This window comes from Artibeus jamaicensis, unplaced genomic scaffold (genome assembly GCF_021234435.1).
Source record: "Artibeus jamaicensis isolate MK-2021 breed Jamaican fruit bat unplaced genomic scaffold, CSHL_Jam_final scaffold_1283, whole genome shotgun sequence".
In the NCBI taxonomy this organism is placed as follows: domain Eukaryota; kingdom Metazoa; phylum Chordata; class Mammalia; order Chiroptera; family Phyllostomidae; genus Artibeus; species Artibeus jamaicensis.
In genome coordinates this window covers 4,406,829-4,426,898 of record NW_026522028.1, presented here as the reverse complement: position 1 = coordinate 4,426,898, position 20,070 = coordinate 4,406,829, and the positions used below count along the sequence as shown (strand labels likewise).

The window sequence follows — 20,070 nt, the reverse complement described above, 5'->3', positions numbered from 1 at the left end:
CACACCAAGGCACATCATCATTACATTAGCCAAGATTAAAATGAAGGAGAGAATCCTAGAAGCAGCAAGAGGTAAGGGGACAGTCACCTACAAGGGAGTTCCTATCAGACTGTCAGTGGATTTCTCAAAAGAGACCTTACAGGCAAGAAGGGGCTGGAAAGAGGTATTCCAAGTCATGAAATCCAAAGACCTACAACCAAGATTGCTCTATCCAGCAAAACTTTCATTTAGAATGGAAGGACAGATAAAGTGCTTCTCAGATAAGATCAAATTCAAGGAGTTCATCATCACCAAGCCCTTATTATATGAAATGTTAAAGGGACTTATCTAAGAAAAAGAAGTTAAAAAAACATGAACAGTGAAAGGACAGCAAACTCACAGTTATTAACAACCACACCTAAAACAAAAGCAAATTAAAAGGACAGCTAGATCAGGAGCAAAAACATAGAAATGAAGATCACGTGGAGGGTTAGCAATAAGGGAGTGGGAGGAGGAGAAGGGGAGAGAAGGTACAGAAAATAAGTAGCATAGACAGTAGATAGAAAATTGATGGGGGGGCAAGAATAGTATGGGAAATATAGAATCTAAAGGACTTGAGACACATGGTCATAAAATAAAGGGGGGGTAATGGTGGGGACGGGGGGTAGGGTGGAGGGGAATGAAGGGGGGAATAGAACAACTGTAATGGCATAATCAATAACAAAATAAATTTAAAAAAAAAGAAAAAATATAAAATCCATGCTAAACATTCCAAGGACCAGGGACTGGTGTAACCAGTGGACCACTTTTGCCCTTTTCATTTGGCCCTTTTCATTTGCAAATATCCCTCTTCTGTGCTGTGATTAGTGCTGACATTGACTCCTTTGTTTTCTATAAAAGGTAACCACTTAAAGCAACCTGTGCATAGTAAATGAGGACCAACAACTAATGTGCCAAGAAACCCAATAAAGGCCGGTCACCCAGAAGACCTCAGCTTTTGCTCCCCTTGAGAGAAAAGCCATGCCCGTGCTTTTCCTGCACTGGACTCGGAAGTCTGTGTGAATGTCTCATTTCATCCGTAATGACGCGGACACTGCAGGCCCCTGTCCACATCAGCCTATGGCATTTCATTATGGCGGCCTGAGGTGACTAATGTAGAAAGGTAATGTGTATCGACGAGCCAGTACAACTACGTGAATTCTGAAGGTGATTAAAATAGAAGGGTTTGCCTTTTTATATAAAGAGAATAACATATGATGATATGCTTTGTTTCTTCTAATTTTATTAAATAAAACCATTGGGTTAAAGGAGCTCGGAAGATTTAAATGCAGCTAATTTTTCTTAGAGAAGTACTACTATCGCACTGTTGTAACATGACATGTATGAATATTCCCTTTGTCATGACTATTTCTAAAGCTTTATTTCAAAAATAAATCTCTGCCCAATGTTTTTGCTGTATTGTCATGCTACAGAAGCTGAGTATGATTTCTTAGAAATGTTTCATTTTGCTTTAATGATATGACAGAATGCCAAATGTTACTTAAATCATAACTGAGTGCAAAATAAAAACTTTTAGAGAGCTTAGAGTAATGTAGAATGCTGGGATAAGAAAGGTCAGGTCAGTCCGAGAGGTTGATAAGCCATGTATTTTTGAATACTTTTTATGAACTATCATTATTTTGAGCCACCGAAGATGTAAATTTGAGGGAAGTGAGATAACTCTACTACACATCTGACAGTTTTGAAAAGAAGAGATGGGGAGATGCAAACATCTTTAATTAGACCCTGATCAGGACCAGAAAATATAAAAATAATCACAGAGCCACAGGTCTTCACTGGCTGCTGGTGCTATCTTATGGGTCAAATATGGTGGATTATGCAACGCTTGCCATACAGGGAAACAATTTCTACGGAAGGTGCCAACTCTATTATAGCAAATGTGATCTATGTACAACCTGTCAACTCCATGGTACCCAAATATAAGTAGGTACAGCCTCTGTATCAGCACATGTAAATCTACACAACGAACAAAGTCAAGTATAGGTCAAAGAAACCCTTTTACAACTATCTGATGGACCAATGACAGTCTCCCTAAGCTTTACATATTTTTAAACACAGACTGGAAAAAGATCCTCATCGATTAATTGTTTCTTAAAAAGAACTGCACGTGCAAATCTATCTCAATCTCTATGCATATATGTGTGAATGCATGTATTTATGTATCTAGCTACTGGAAATTATTAAAACTTTCTAATACAGCTATTGTACATAATTCCTGCCTCTTGCTTTCCTTTACAATTTACAAAGAAAGTGGGAAGAAGCCAGTGTTTGTGGCTTCAGTGCTCGTACCTTTGCTCCCAGCTCATTATAATGCAATTTCAAAGCTGTTATTCGGTCATCGAGCTCTTTAGGGTTTTCCGTCTGTTTCTTCTGTACAATCTGACGTCCAGTTTTTATCACCATCTCCACTTCAGACTTCACTTCACTCAGACTTTTATACAAGTTCTAAGTTAAAACATAATATGAAACACAATAATAAGCAATGGCATCGGGCTCATGCTCTTATTAATAAAAAGAAACAGGGACGGAGATCTCCGTAACTGCTATTTCCTGGTGACAGTTTTAATGAAGCAGTGCTTTGCAGCTGTGATCAGCATCTAGCTTTGGCATTTTCTGTTCATTTAAAGTTCCTAGTGGCAATGCCATATACACATACAGGTGTGCATAGTTCATAGTTATCCTCCCTAAGGTAAGAGTACATGATACATATATTTAGTTCCCAGATGCAGGCTTGTGAAGAGAATTCCTAAATGGTATTGATTTATATTTTTTATTTTATTCTATTTTATTTAAGTATAGTTGGTAGACAATATTTGAAATGTGACAGTTATATAATTCTGGTTGCACATTTGGAAAAATTCATCTACTCATTCACCAGGTATTTCTCCAGTGCCCACTACCTTGCAGAGAGTACAGGAGGGACCAGGGGCTTGGTGGTAGCCTGGAAAGGCAGTCAGTGCTGTTCTCATGGTGCTTCCACTGTAGTGGGCATGGAACATACAAATTTCCAACTCATATGTTCAAAGTATTCAATCATAGAGAAGGAGGAGAGGAAATGTTCCATAGGTTAATTAGATGGTACAAATCGATTTTTCTTCATGGGACTGATCAATAAACTCTAAACAGATGTAAATACATTCCTTAAAACTCACACACCCCTTACAACTACAAAGAACACGCACACTGCTTCATGAAGCATACTGCCGTAACAGAGCCTTATGCGGCCACTGTCAAAATTTTGCCATGTAGCTATTTTCCTGGAAAGGTATGTGTGTTTCTATGCATCCTTGTGTGCACATACCTACCCATACACTCATATACCTATGCATACATGCATATATCATGGTTGGCATTATACATCATTGCTTTAATGTGGTTGGTGGTTAAGTCTGAACGTCAACTGCTTATTTCACTGGTACCAAGAAATACAGTTGCTACCAGGGAGTTGTTAATTTGGGGAATTAGAAGGAAAATGGGGTTTAATCTCTATTTTCAGTTTAGAATCAATGTTTAAAACAAAACATTTTGTAAACGCTGAGCAATTATCTTATTCCTTAAGGCTACAAGCATAATCTGTTTCCATCCTAATTCCCTCTGAGGATTGTTTGATATAAATATTCCTCGTTAATAATTGTGAGTTCTGATGGAGCTCTCCAAGTGATTTACTTTTTTACCTCATTTTATTTCTTGGAAATTATAAACATATCTAGGTATTTAGAAACATTCCAATTGTCAATTGTCATGCTGGGAATCTACTTTGTGAATTTTGGAATCAGATGATTTCAAATGATTTCCTCAAGTTTAGAAAAATTTTAACAATTTTCCTTTACGATGAAAGTTCATTCAAAGTAGTATTACTCGTTAGCATCATGTCATTCAACAGGCAGAGAAAATATTTATTTTTATTTTAGGAAAATACTCTTTCTATTTATTTGTGTTGATGTCAGTGCGATATTTGTTTAATAGAATAAAAATTTCTTGAAGCCAAAAGCCATGATTATAACATATGCAATAGGGCATCTTAAGTGGTGAAAAAAATATAAAAATTGTAAAGAGAAAATATCTTCCATAGTAAGGCTACTTGAATTGGTCCTGGTGTTTAAACCAGAACCAGCACTAAATTGAGCAAGCATCCTGGGCTCTGTGCACTGAGCCTGGGGCCGACGCAGCTGGGCACAAGTGTGAGGGCTTGACTGCCAGAAAACTTTTATAAGGTACCATTAGAGACTTGTTCCTGGAGGAAAGTAAACAGCTCTCCCTTTGAGAACAGATTTAGTTGTAATGGCAGGGTACGTGGGTCATTTTGCCTTTAATTGTCTTCGCAAAATTTAAGATGTTCCCATGTATGCCTAATGTTACTCATCTAGTATTAGTTAATAGCTATACATCATTATATTCAAAATTTCTTTTGGGGTGGTAAGACTGTTTATAATAATTATGGCACTAAAATGCAATCTGTATTATGAAAACATGTTATTAAATAAAAATACTTTGCAATTTTTTGCAATATATAAATTTTTTTGCTAAAGTGGACTTTCCCATTCATAATGGTATGACCAAAATGCACTAAGGGTGTCTATTTCTTTTATGCTATGAAGTGGATGCAGAAACAATACTTAAAATGTAAAGTACTACATGGATAAATGTTTTTCCCTTTAATCATAAGTAATAATACTCAGTGCTTTTATTTTATGTGATTTCTACCCTAACAGTTGATGGAACACAGAGTGTTATAATACTACTCCCATTACTCCAGCAGATGCCCTCATCATTCAGTTTTATGTTGCCACAGGAGCCCTCTGACCTGGTGAATTTCCAATAAGTAAAACAAAGGACACTAGTCAAAATCCCTACGGCCAGTGAAGATTTACACTACAGGGTAATTATCCCTTTGATACCTTTTTGTTTTGTTTTTGTTGCATGCTGGCACTTCGAAATATATCTAGCACCAGCATTTCATGGAAAGGTATCAGCTTTTGGAGTAAGATCGCCTGAATTGAAATCTCGATTTCGCCCTTCACCACCTTTTGTCTTTAACATCTTTCATTTCATCTGTGGCTTTGAGAATTAGAGGTAACTTGTGTAGTTCATTAATAGCTTACTTGGTACTCATACCTAATGTGGTTTTTTGTCATTGCAACTATTATTGTTGTTCCTGTTTCCAGATTAATAATATACAGCAGGTACTCAAATAAAGTCACTTCATTCAATGTCATTTCCTTATAAATACTGATGAGATGCCATCTCAACTTAACTCTTGCTTATGTCAATTAGCCTATGGCAAAATTGGTTTCGTTACATTTTGGTTTTCTTAAAATCATAGAACCTAACAATGACGTTTAGTGAGAACATACTGTATTTCTTTTTCAGTATTTCCATTAAAAACATATTCAAAGCATCATAAGAATTAAATAATAAAGATGTCCTTTTACATTCTGGACAGTCCTTAGAGAATTATAGACTCAAAAAAACACTCACAGAAGACATATTAAGTGGCTACTATTTCAGTAAAAGTTCTTGTCTCTCAAGACACCTGTGCTCATTTTTGTTCTTAATCTCAAAATCGTATAACTTCACAGTTATCTCAAAATAAATTTCTGTTATAAAAGAGGATCGTGAAATACTTCCTAATAAGAAAAGTCAAGGCCAGCTGCATATTTGTCACCGGAAATACGTACCACACAGTGATTTAACTGTGACTGTACTACTTCCTGCTCCACGCTCTTTGTTTCCAATGCGGGCAAGTGCATCTTCACTTCGTCTAAAATCATCTTACTTTCCTGCAGACGCTGCTCAAAATTGGCTGGTTTCTGGAATAACCGGAACTTCATGGAAACATCTTGCAATTTTTTCTGTAAAGACCACGTAGGAAAACACCAATTTAATTCTGCCTTCTAAACAATAATCACTCATATTTTCATTTTTATTAAAATTACTTATTGTTATTCATTTCATTGAAATTATTCATCCTGATAAACAAGAATAAAAATTTTAAAAAACAAACCAATTTCTCCTTTCCATTTGTCCAGCACAAAAAATATGTGCATTTGGGAGAAGAATTCAACAACTGTTATAATAAAAGGTAATTTATTCACCTATTTTATCTTTACAACATACAACCCAAAGGAGTCTGTATCATTTATTCGTAGTATAGTAGTTTTCAAATAATGCCCTCAATCCAAATTTTGCTACTAATCTAGTTGTCTAGTACAGACTATGTTTTAACACCAAACCAAAACAAGTTCCTTAGTTTTTATAATATTAAATACCTGTGCCACATCAATTTGGGAGAGTACCCATTGGGCAGCCTCCTTTCCCTGGTTGTGTTTCTTCATTTCTTCTAAACTGATCTCATGACTTGTCAAATCCGACTGGATTTTCTGTTGGGAGGACAACATCATTAATCAGAATGCTGTGCAAGTTATTGCAACGAACAATTCACTTTCCAAGAAGATAGAATTCAGAAACTCTCTTAAAACATTGTTACAATATAGCTTCTATTTGAGATGATAATAGTTTTTTTGTACTTAACAGAAAGTTATCAGAAATCAAGTGACTTATTTTTCTCCTAACAGGGTTATTGTGAAAAATAATCCTTTTAAGTGTCAGTGATAATGAACAAGCTATTCCAGATATCAGTTTCAGAAGGAAATACCTATTTGTATGTAATATGTAAAAATGATATTCTCTTATCTTTAAATTAACATTCATATGTGACCAAAGACAAAATATTAACCTTTATAAAAAAGCTAACTGTGACAGGGTAAGGATAATGAGAAGATTTCATGGGGGCAGTTTCCTTAATTGTGATCTCTATTCAGTCATTCTGCTCCGTGTTTCAATTACATTTCAGGGCAACTATGGAAATCGGAAAGGGAAGTTAAATGCCTCAATTGGCCTTGCTTTTTGTCTGATAGATACTTTCTAGCTTCCTGCAGAGACTTATTTTTGAACTTTAAAGAACTAAAAATATGTCTATATTTTCTCTATTGAGTAAAGACGATTTTGATCAAGTTCTGTTCAAAAGTATGTCTTTGCCTGACTTAATTCTGAGCCAGTTTTAGGAGTGGGTCAAATCCTATAGTGTGCAGAGAGTGAAACAAGAGATTCATTCATTTCTTTCTTGAGTCAAAATTGCACCCTTGCCCTTGGTTTCCACAAGACACCTCTGTACCCTTACACAAACTTCCCACTCTCATTTTTGCTTCTGCTTTAGTTAATTCAATTTTCTTACTTTGAATCTAAGTGTCCTCCATAGTTTGATGAATATACAAGGAGATGGGACATTTTGAAAACAGAAGCATTCCTAATGGAGTGAATATAAGGTGCTGGGCCAACGCACTGCACAGCATGTAGAGTTTAGAAGACCTGACATAATACATAGAGAATGGAAGCACATTGGAAGAAATAGAACTGGAAACTTAGTTGGGAACGAGGTACTTAAATAACTGCATGTTGTAAATGAGAAGTTCCCAATATTTTCAATATGAAGACAAAGTTTAAAATGGATCAGAATCACAGACAAGAACAGCTTTATGACTAATACTTAAAAATTAAGGAAATTCACAATGAGAAAGTGCTACTATAAATTGAGTAAAACTTTGAAGTGATTTTGTATTTTATTAATCACTCCATATGTAGCTTCAGATATGGATGTGTATGTGTGTTTTGCAAAAAAGCAGTGTGTGCTTGGACAATTGGTATTTATTTTAGGGTACTCAAACTTTAGAGGGAAGGCCAGGAAAGAACCAAGGAGAACATAGGAATGTAAGGGATGCAGAGAAGAATGAAAGCAGTAAAGAAAGAAAAGGGACAGTCTATGAGGAGGAGAAGAGAAATAACCGGCAGTTGACATAAATTTATTTAATCATCTGATCAAACTAAATATTCATAATCCTCATTACAAATGAGGACAGAAATGTTGACTTGCCCAAGGTAACATACCTAGAAAATAACAAACTCCATGCCCTTTAAAGGGCAATACCTCTTAAATTATGATTAAACCATAAAAGCACCCCCAAATGTTCATTTGTTAGAAAAAACAGACATTCGATATGATTTGTATATTAATAGTAGTTTATTAATTCAATTCAGGAAACTAGTTTTGCATCTGCTACTTAATCCCACGTAGTGAGAATGAAACTAGTATCTTTATTCCTAAAATGCTTTTGTTCTAGGGAGATGTAAGAGATATAATTAAATTACAAAGCACAAATGTATAATAGAAAACCTCATGTTCTGGGATAAAAGAGGAGGGAAATTCATTTCTACTATAGAGTTTGGTAAAACTTTAAGAAATTGGCATGATTTCAATTGCATATAAGTGAGAAGGGGTTTTGGAGGGGAGAAAATAAGAAAATGGGATCTCATTCCAGGGTGAACCTGCCAGCAAAGACTGGATTTGAAGCGGGCAGTGTTCATACTCAGTTTCATGGAAGGCAAAACTGAGTGTGGGAAGAGCAAGAATTACTTTTTAAAGGAGGAATTGACGTGAAGTCATTGCCCCTTAAGTTTCAGGGCCCCTCACTTGCCAAAACTCTACTACAACTCAGCGTGTAACTTTCAATTTTCAATTGAGATAGTTTTTTTCTTTTATTTCTTTTTTTTTAATTCTGTAAACGCTGTCCCCCTCAAAGCTGCCAAGATAACTTATGTGATCGCTGCAGCACAGGTCTTCTGATGACAAAAGTCCACATTTTTACAAGTGAGCCATAAACAATAGAAACAACCGTGACTTATAAAAATGCAAGCAGAAACTGAACTTTTATCTGTCGCCAGAGGATGAGAAGAACTGCCTATCTTATGAAAGGGAAGTCTGGCAATTTGAAGCTCAATGCAAAGCATTACATGGACTCTCAGAAGCTCACAGTTACAGCAAACAGACAGACTGCTGAGGGCATGCATATCTGTACTGTTAAAGGGTCATTAAACCAAAATCATTAAAACTGAAAATACATGATGGTTGAATAGCATATAAAACAGAGACTGCAGCATAATTTATAGGAAGCATTTCTAAAAAAATTCTTCTATTTATAGTACTGTTCCAATATTATTAGAGATCAAAATTTCTTTATAAATAATGCATGAAAAGAGCCCAGTGGCTAAGTCGATTTTAGAATTTAAGGGCAAACTTGTATCTAGACTATGGAGCTTCTCAGAATATTTTATATATTAATATATATTGTGCTATCCAAGAGAGATGTTCTTTACTCAAATTATCCTTTATACTTAGAGTTATACTTAATGACTATATTCAGGAATAACAATCCAAATTTGCTATTAAAGTTATATGATAAAAATGAATATATAATTCCAACCAATTCTACTCTGGGAAGTTGTATATCATTCATCACCCTTACATTCAGCTAGCACTTTTACAAATTAATTCTGCAATTTGTACTTTCAGCTGATAAATCATTTGTAATTAGTATTTAGGATACTGTTCAGCACTTACTTTTATTTAATTTTTATCACATTTTTATTCTGGAAACATAATTAAAAATGCTTATCACTTTAGGGCAGACTTTTAGTGAAATAAGTGATCTGTTTAAATAACAGAGCGTTACAGAAACTTGTAGGCAGAATGAAAATCTCTTATTTACAAATTCCTCTGATAAAAAAAAACAAACACTATATCATCTTTCCTGACATTATAATAAGAAAATGAAAAAAATATATATTGCAGAAGAAAACATTGAGAACAGCTGATTTATTTCAAAGGAGAACAATCTCCTTACTTGGCTACCTATGTAAGATCTGCTAAAGATCTAAATAAAGACTGAATAATTTGAGTTTTATTCTCACCATAAAATAGAAATCTACCAGGATGCTTCTGAAGAAAACAAATAACTGATCTGAACTTATAAGCTTGGCTTCATATAAAATCAATAATTTCCAACAGAAATATAATGAGATGAATAAGCAAATCAGACATCCCTGATCTGGAACAGCTACACATTCTCTAATAGGAGTTCTCATTCCATTATCTTCCAGGATCACTAGTTTTTTAGGGTTTTTTTTTTCATAAAAGTGGAAAAAATATAAAGCAAATTAAATTACCATACCAATACTAAAAAATGACACTTGACAAAAACAGTAATTGTGTTTATAACTAGCACTCCTTATTAACACTGGAAATCGAAATAATCATTTTTTTTCTGTTAAAAATGGTAAATGGAAAATTACAGAACTAAAAACCAATCAGACATTAATGACATTTCCAATATAGCACTTTACAATTAACTGAGCCGAGAGCAGGGCTTTTTCTCAGGATTTACCTCATCAGAACATTCACATGTATCAAATTAATGACAGAAAGTGGCAAGCAAAATTAAGCTGTAGCTGTCTAAAATATTTAATGGAATAAAGGAAACTTTATACAAAATAATGATTGGAGCTTTTGTGATGTCCAATAAAATGATTCCAGAGAAAATAACTCTCATGTTTCAAAAAGAAAAAGATTATAAGATGTCATATTGAGACTATTAATAGAGAAATATAACACTGTTAGATGAGTCATTTTTAAACATTAGCAATTTTGAAATTGTATTCCTGAGAAGGGGAAATGTCCATACATAACACAGACTCTCAAAGTTAATGAAAGAAAATGAACTCAAGGATCGTGGATAATTCGGACTTTTAAAATATGAGAACATGAAAAAAATGTAATTATGCTCATGGGCAGATGATTTTTAAAAGTTTCAGATTATACTTTGCAATAATACAATGGGTAAAAAAAGTGAAGAAGAAATTCACACAGCTTTTTATTAATGTTTGTAAAAAAAACCCATAAGTTGATTAGATGATGTAGAAAGGGTATTAAATTAACATTAATTCAGATAGAGTAGTTTTGACTTTTATCAGAAATAGTTTTCAGGTAACCAGCTCATCATACATTTAACAACTTGATCACAGGCTATTTCTGGTTTGTGAGGTACATTGGAACCCTCAGTACATATTTATTAAGTTAAATGTGTGTACACATCTATACACATTTATTAAATATATATGTAATTTATCTATATGCATGTAAATTCATTCAATGAAAAACATTTTGATATCACAAAAATAAATGTACCTCTTGACTTAGTTCAACTAATTGTAAGTACTTTTGTGGAGTGGCATTTTAGGAACTTTAAGAAATTAACTGATGGCCATATTCTTTCATTCTGGGCACAGGAGTGATATGAAGGAAACATTTTATTTTAGTCTTTCCAAAACACTGTTCTTTGGTGAATGAGTTCTGTGGTATATGAAGTATATGAACAGATTTCTGCAAAAACAAGTTTCTATGGTGTATTAAGTTTGGGTTAACCTTTTAAGCTTAGAAAATATAAAAAGTTGACCATAAATCTTCAGCAGGCTAATGCAACATGTAAAATTTTGGAAGTAAACTTGATGAAAAACCCTTCTAAAAATAAAAAAGGAAACATTGTACAAAGTTATTTTTCCTTACAATGAACCTGAGAAATGGTGTTAGTCATAGTTACAATAACAATAATAGTAGTGATGATAATGGAATAGCCCATTATATTACAAATATGCATTTCCAAGAAAATTATGGTTACTTTTCAAATTAGATAAGTGCAGAGACAAAACTTTAGGGGGAAATTTGGATACATGCACAGAAATACTGGAGAACTATATTAGCTGTAGGTTAATTTTTTGCATGGTAGAGAGCTACTTATCAAAATGGAGAAGGAAAATCTGAGTTGAAGCCTCAGTCTCAGTAAAAATACTTTAGAAATAAAATCCACTCAAAGTGTTTGGATATGAAACCCCAAAATATTATGTTACCACCATACGCTCTTGTAGTGGACGCCATCGTGGTCATTGATAAACAACCGCCATTTAAGTTGATTCCAGGTTATTTAACATTCCTCAAATATAGCCCTTGAAAACTCTTCTACTAATAGTGTCTTTTAAAATAAAAAAAATTAAAGTTTCTCCCTAACAGCTCATAGGACACTTGTCTGGCACATCTTTGGGGACTGGATCTTTATAGAATTGAATGAATGCACCAAATAGTTGCCGGGGACCCACTGGACGGTCCTGCTCTCGGGTGGCTTACCCTTCGTGTGTAGGGTGTGGAGGCTGGCAAAGAAAACAACAATAAAGTAATGAAAACATAAATAGGGAATGTTTTGGATAGTCACAGATGCTAAAACAAATAAATAAATAAATAAATCAGGGCCTGCGATGGCAAGAGTTATCTGGGTATGCATTTTAGATTCATAACTTCTCTGTTAGTTTTTGGGAATAAATATTTATTTATATGACAGAAAACAAGGAAAATGGGTTGAATCTAAATCCCGTCAAAATATTTTGAGTACTGCAAGAGTCTTGCAGTGGGACCCTTCTATGATGCTTCTAGTTTCCCTGTTATATTTAAGATTCGTAGATTTTTCACAATGGAATACTGTCATTTAATGGCAGACTTGAGAAGTAAAACTCTGTGTTTATAAGAGGAAAGGTGTCCATTTCTCTATCATTACGCCTCCTGTGAGGACACAATACCATGCAGCGTTTCCAGGTACAGGTCAGTGGCCTGTGGCATGTGTATAATCTTTTGCAACTTCTGCAACTCTTGCTTGTGATTACCTCCTACACTACTAAACATGTCAAAATAATAATAATAGGCATTCTAAATAGGGGAGTAATCAGTTCTATGTAGTAACACACAGAGGGAGCATTTCAAAGTAGGAACAGACTTAAAATGAATTGCATTATGTTCGCCATTTTATCTACATTGCTGGGTAAAAGAATGTATTTCTGCTATGACTCTGGGGGGGTTCCTATTGGAACCCAAGTCTCTGTAATAGTTCTGCATTTTCTTCTTCTGAGGTTAAATGATTTTTCTATCAGATAAATCCTGAACAAATTTCCTATGTGGGTTTACACTGTCTAGTTCATAAATCTGTGAGGTGGGCTGTAAAGGTAGACTGTTCTGAGTCATTTGGCAATCAAATATGCCTATTTACACTCTAAAAGTCTTTTTTTATTCCATAATGAAATCATAAGCCTAATCTAATAGACCAAAATCTACATTTAAGTCCTTGTTTTTTAAGCCATTGACTTAGACTGTTTGGAATGCTTACATTCAAATATGGCTCAATATATTTAAAGTGAGTTATAAAGTTCAGCTTCCAAAAACAAAGGAAGACCTCAATTATCAATTGTTCTGATCTGCAGCTAACACAATCGGTTTAAATGAACAGCTTTCTCTCGTAAAAAGAAGATCCCTCTTTTCTATCTACTGATACTTGGGTTTAGCCACAGTGTTAATGGTATAAAAAAAAACAACAAGGAACACATCCTTATGTTAAGATGTCTTCTCCTTTGATGATAATTGGTTTGCTTCCTAAACTGCTCAAGATTTTCCTGTTATTCATGTGCATGAATCTACCATGTGGGACGTGAGGTGGCAACAGACGGAATCGGAAATTGGCCAGGCAAAAGAAAAAGAACAGTTTGGCTACTTCAGTCACTGCTAGGCAACCCCCCTGCTTCTTGTGGTTACCTGAGGAACAGGGCCATGGTTTCCTCTATAAAATGTGCATCACCCACACATAATAGTGTGGAGCTTTTCAACAGGTACCCATGCACGTGGGATCATTCCTACATTATGGACACTACAAACAGGAAATGACATGGACAAGGACACAAGTGCAGATGAATGTATCTTCATAGTTTTGAGACTTAAATACATGTAAGTATCTATCTAGACACAGTTATGAGGCCCCTACAATGATTTAGAGGCACATCCAAGCTAACTGGCATGTTATCATATGTGCAGGGTGCGGGTAAAGAGAATAAAGAAAACCAAGCTGAGTTCATCCTCAAAGAGTTGCACTGAAAATTCTATTTGTCCCAATGACCTTATTTTTCAGACCATAAGACACACCTAGGTTTTAGAGGAGGAAAATAGGAAAAAAAAATTTTGAAGCAAAAAATGTGGTAAAAGACTTAATAACAAGTAGCATAATATTTCACTAATGTAAATATAAACAGAACTCAACAGCAGAATTAACAACCCTTATTCCCCCCAACTTTGGGGGGCGTGTATCTTATGGTCCCCAAAATATGGTAATATGTTAATTCAGGAGTTGTCAGCTATGTTTTCTATGTTTACCCATTTCTCCCAAGAGTAATGGAACAATTAAAATAGGAGAGAAAGTGACTAGTAGTTTGATTTCTACCCTGACTCCCTCCCACTGAAACCTCGACACAGCCATAGTTGGAAATCTTTATCAAGGAGTGGTGAGAACTGTGCTGTGAATCAAGCGCTGGAGAAATTCAGCCATGGCCAGTAACACACCCTCCAGAGTTGCTCTCAACCTTGGCTACACATAAGAATAACCGGGGTGGGGAGGGGAGGTTCTGAGAATTCTGACGACTGAGTCCATCCAGAGACTTTCATATGATTGTCCTGGGGTGTGCCCTAGGTACTTGGATAGTTTTTATAGACCACGGGTGCTAAAACTAAATCTCTGCATTTTAGTATGTTCTTCAGGAAAATTAGGGAGTAAACAACTACATTCATACCATGTGTTTCTCTGCAGTTAAACGATTTGGCAATTTTATTCTGTAAAATCGTTTTAAAGACACACTCATAAGTTTTATATTTTAATCGTACCATTTTTGAAATAGCCCTTAAGTTTGTCATTTCAATATCTAGAAGATAGATTTCTATATTAGAAGAGTTTTCCTCATTTACTTTCTGCTATTTAAATCAATAAGATATCATCTTAATTTTGTACTTTAATTTAAAAAGTTCTTTAAATGAGCTGGCATGAGCAGTTGATGCTGCAGTTATATCATCTAAGATTTTGATTTAAGTATTTTTTGAAGTCAAATACTCTGCCCTGACTGGTGGAGCTCAGTGGGCTGAGTCCTCCTGCAAACCAAAAGGTCGCTGCTTTAAAATTCCTGCTCAGGGCACAAGCCTGGGTTGCGGCCATGTCCCCAGTTGGGAGCGTGCGAGGGGCCACTGATCAATGTTTCTTTCCCTCTCTTTCTCCCTCCCTTCCCCACTCTCTAAAAATAATAAAATCTAAAAAAGAAAAAGAAATACTCTGTTGAACACATGTTCTGATGCCCTTGCAGTATGCAGTTTTATTGTCTACAAAGTTAAGCTTCACTCCTGTGAGCTCCTACCACTAAATAAAAAAGTGAAATATCTTGAATCCAACTTAGAATCAAAAGAGCCAGTTCTCTAATCAAAACAGGTAACTGATCAATTAACATCCTGAGGCAGTAGGCAGCTCATTCATGCCCTGGAGTTGTAAAATGCACATGGAATGCAAGGACGTATCTTGAAAGACAACTTCATTTCTATATATTAAGAGTATACCCGTCACAAAGTTATACGCAATGCATGCATTTCCTTAATTCTGAGAATTCTTTTTACACTTGAGAAGCTCAAAAGGCAGAAAAAGAAGGCTCTATTAACAAATATAAATTGAGTAGCAAAATTGCCAGTACACCACACGGTGGAGTCAGACCTCCACAAATCTATGTGGCCCTTCCTTGCCAAGAAATCCCAGCACAGTTATGTTAAGGTGACCAAATATGGCAATGCCATTCATTCTGTCCTGCTTCTCAGAGATGTACTAAAACAAGTACAAAATCTGTGAAAAGGGAAAGATAATCTTTTAACAGGCAATGTGTTTTTATGACAATGTAAAGAAACACATTGTTTTGTTTTGTTTTTTTTTAGTAAAGCAAAGCATTCCAATTACCCTGTATTATTTACACTTAGAAAGATGTCATTTTGGTGGAATTCTTTGTGGGGTCTTTGTCTGACATGCTGTACTTAAGTTCTTTTTATCTGGAAAACCTCTTTACTCTCTATTTGTTTCTTTCAAGGGTGTTTCGAATTGAACTTCAGGAAATGCAATCCTTGAAGCAAAGCTGAGCACTTGATAAGTCTGTTCCAGAAAACAATTCAGTTGCTGTCATCTTAAAATAAAATCATGGAGAAGAATGTTTCAATAGCTTTCAGGGCCTTTGCATTTGCCAACATTATATGCCTACCACTTGGGGAATTCAAAATCAAGAATTACCTCAAAAATGAAGGTGCAACTGGAAATGTATAAAAAATGGATTTGAGCTTGTTTGTACTTGATCTCTTTTTTTCAAGTAGATTGGAAATTTGTTAACTTGCTGGTGTGTTTTTATTGGCAAGTATTTTAGACTTCTACAGTTAATACTTTTACTATAGCCTTTTTACTTAAAGAAACAAATATAATGTTTATATTATGTCATCATAAACTAATTAGTAGTTTATGTTCATGTTTATAGAATCCTGTATGCATATCTAAGTGAAAGAAAACATTTAACGTTCCACACCAGGATCTTTTCAACTAAATATTTTTTTCCTAAAAGCTCCCATTTTTTTCTAAAACAATAACAGGTTTTGCCTATCTCAGATTTGTTACTCACAGTTTTAGTCTTCAAGCCTCAAAAAGTAACTCTAAATATTTTATAACAGGCTTGCAATGTTAATATTTATTATTTATACTCTACAGAGTTTTCTCCAACTTTATTTCAAAAGTGAATGCTTGATAACTGTGAAAAATACATGAATTTGGAGGAATGTTTGATTAAAGTTAAAAAATAAGCAGTTCTATTCTCATTCCTATCGTGCTTTTCTAAAGCCTGCCTATAAAATGCTCTATGTAACTCAACTTCGGAAAGTCTTCAGAAGAGTCAGTGCTAGTGAACTTGACTGGTCTTTCTGTGAGTTTGAAGAAGACACGCCTCTACTGGGAGGTTTAAAGTCTCACGTGTGTTTCCTGTCATCTCCTACTGACTAGGGCATTCACATCTGCAGTCCCAATGAAAAACTCTCGTGAGGGTTCTATCATCAGGAATCTCCCTCAACCTCACTTGATTCATCTCCGATTGCAATGGTCGGTGAGGAAAGCTTCCGCTCTGGACTTTTCTGTGCTCTACCCCATAATCTCAGGGATTTTCTTGGTCAAACTGAGTATGGCAAACTAACTTGTGCTCTTGTGTGCACCAATGTTCTGGGTACCAATTTAACTGGGATTCACCACACTGACATTGCATTGTAAGCATTAGCTATAAATCCAATATTTTACTCAACCATTACCCAATTTGGGGTGGAGAGATAACCTTCGAATGCCCCTCGCATTAGAGTATATTGGTCTGAGTTATCCTTGGTGATGGAGTTCATAACACGCATGTGCACATATGATTTGGAAAGTAGCTAAAGTACCTTGCTATCAGAAAGTCCTAAAGATATTTAAACAAATAACACCTATGATACTTTATGTAGATTTAAATGTTATTTAAAATAGAAGTACAGAATTTTTAAAATTCTTCCCAAGGTGCAAGTTAGTTTAGCCACAGGCTATATTTACTTAGTATACCGTCGGCATAGATTTACTTTCATTACTGCTTTAACTCTCACTGCAGCAAAACTTTTAAACATGTTTCATAATTCAATTGAATGAAGCTGAATGTGTGTGAGTGTGAGTAAATATAGTATGATTAGTAATAAAATGCAAATGTGCATCTCTTAAGTTCTTGTTAATTACTTGCAACTCATTAAACGTAGAACAATGTGGAGATCACATATCAGTTGTGATTCTGCTATAACGAAGATGAGTTGATGGTAAAAATGTGTGATGCTGCATTTTGAATAGGATCATCAGAAATATTTTCTTTACCATTTGAATTCCCCTGGTTTTCCATGTCTTAAGCATACTAGTTTGAAAATATGGGAAAAGAGAACCCTTTGGGGTGATGGTGCCCCTGTCTTTTAGGCGGCTCTCTGTCAAATTCCTCTACTAACTTTCAAAACCAAATCTGAGTGCTGATCTAGAGCTCCTTTTCTCCCTTTCTTCCACATAGTGAAATCACTCCACAAGTAACCCTCTGCACAGCTAACTGAAGACAATTTAAGCTCAACATTCAGCAGTAACCTGTTCCGAAGATAGAGACCCAAAGAACAGAAGAGCGCTCCCCGTCAACTTGCCTGGGCTTCCTGAGGCATTTGAGACGCATCCACTTTGTCGGTGATATAGGCTGTCAACTGCTTGTCGATAGAGGAGAGGGACTCCTGAATGGAGTGCAAGGATTTTTCGATCTCCTGGGCAGACTGGATACTCTGTTCCAGCAACTTTTGCCTTCTCACGGCCTAAAGAGGGGAAGAAGGATGAATCGGTTCAATGTTTCCTCGTTATTTTCCTGTGGTCGTGCTGCCAAGTAAATATAGATTCTTCCACCATCACCTTTTTGTAAGACAGATTTCGCAGCTTCCTGCCACTCATTCAGCTCTCCTTCTAAAACTACGAATACAGAACAAGGAAAAAGGGGACAGCACACAGAGCTACAGCATCAGGAATCCTTTCAGGACGAAAGCCCAGGATTATGCACATGGAGGCTGGAAAAAAAACATTAGTGAAATCATCTCAGTCATTGCAATCTGTCGTTCTCAGGCTGAATGTTCCTCCTGATCTCATTATGTAGTTGAAGAGATTTGGTTTACTTAGAATAGGGTCATCGTCATCACAATCCAATTCAAGATACATAATCCACTTCCACCAGTGAGACCCATATACAATCTGTTCTGAATCGGCTCCTTTGCAAAAAGGGAATGTTACATAACCACCTGGTTCAGGATTTATTCTGCATACTATTTCAACTGGTTTTGCAGCGGGTTTTCCCCCTACTTTTTTTCCCACAAGTTGGATTATGGAAATTGCTCGTACAATTGGATTTGTGTTACTGCTGAAGTAGAACAAATAATAAGTAATCCTAATATAGCTGCAATTAATCTTGATTGTTACTATAAGTATGACTAGAATAATTTAACATTTTTCAATTATAAATAGCATGCTGAACAGATCAGAGTCTCCCTTCAAGGATATGTTCACCTTTTTAAAAGTAGTCATGAGCCCTGGCTAGTGTAGCTCAGTGGATTGAGCGTGGGCCCGTGAACCAGAGGATCGTGGTTCGATTCCCAGTCAGGGCACATGCCTGGGTTGCAGGCCAGTTCCCAGCAGGGGATGCACAAGGGGCAACCACACATTGATATTTCTCTCTTTCTTTCCTTCCCTTTCCCTCTAAAAATAAATAAATAAAGTCTCAAAAAAGAAAAGTAGTCATGAGAGTAAGGAGAGGGACAGGCAACTGTTGAGGAATTCCTTAAATCATGCATTCTATCACGTATTGCTTCTTATTATAAAATACATAGTCATGATTTTGTATATAAAATATATAGTCATTATACAGTCTCATGATACAAAGGAACTATTCTTTCCACAGACCACGACTGGGGTTTGAAAAATGATCCTGCTTTTTATGTTCCATAAAGACTATTAGACCACATGCAAACATTTACTCAAAATGGATTAAAAGCCCGACACCATAAAGTACTTAAGGAGAAAACAGGGAGTAAGCCCCTTGTTATCAATCTTAGCGAGGTTCTGTGGATTCAACTCCAACAACAAGGGAAATGAAAGAAAAATAAACATATGGGACTACAACTAATTAAAAAGCTTCTGCACAGCAAAGGAAAACACCAAAAGAATGAAAAGGCAACCTACCAGCTGAGAAAAGACTCATGCAAATCATACATCTGGTAAGGAGTTAATATCCAAAAATATACGGTCTGGTGGAAGTAGGGCCTGCTTGAGTGTGGTTGGTAGGCTAATAATATGGGTGTAGAACATGTCACCTGAAATGTCCTATGGCATGCTTGTGTGTGATACTGTTATGTTTCAGAATGCCATGCTTATGATTTTGTAATAAAAGGGCATTATTTGTGCCAGACCCTGTCTATAAAGAACTCCTACATCTCAATGACAACAACAAAAAAGAAATAATTAAAAAATGAGCAGGAAATCTGAATAGATAGTTTTTTCCAAAGAAGACATACAGATGGCCAACAGGCACATGAAAAGGTGTTCAATATCACTCATTATGGGGAAATGCAAACCCAAACCACACCTGTTAGAATGGCAATTATCTGAAAAGATCAAAAACAGTGCTGGTGAGGAT

The 20,070-nt window shown here is 35.6% G+C and overlaps 1 protein-coding gene across 4 annotated transcripts in view; it reads right to left on the bottom strand.

Moving 5' to 3' along the window:
- DMD (dystrophin) overlaps positions 1-20,070 on the bottom strand; it is a 1,990,869-nt gene that overhangs the window by 1,207,397 nt on the left and 763,402 nt on the right. For 3 of the 4 annotated variants that reach the window (XM_053655812.1, XM_037127036.2, XM_053655810.1), the window contains exons 30-33: positions 18,044-18,205; positions 6,309-6,419; positions 5,718-5,891; positions 2,329-2,484 (exon numbers count right to left, since the gene is read on the bottom strand). In XM_053655812.1, coding sequence (XP_053511787.1) covers positions 2,329-2,484; positions 5,718-5,891; positions 6,309-6,419; positions 18,044-18,205 — 603 coding nt within the window. Of the gene's footprint in view, positions 1-2,328; positions 2,485-5,717; positions 5,892-6,308; positions 6,420-18,043; positions 18,206-18,299; positions 18,450-20,070 lie in introns of those variants that run through there. The other variant, XM_053655811.1, reaches the window with a different exon arrangement.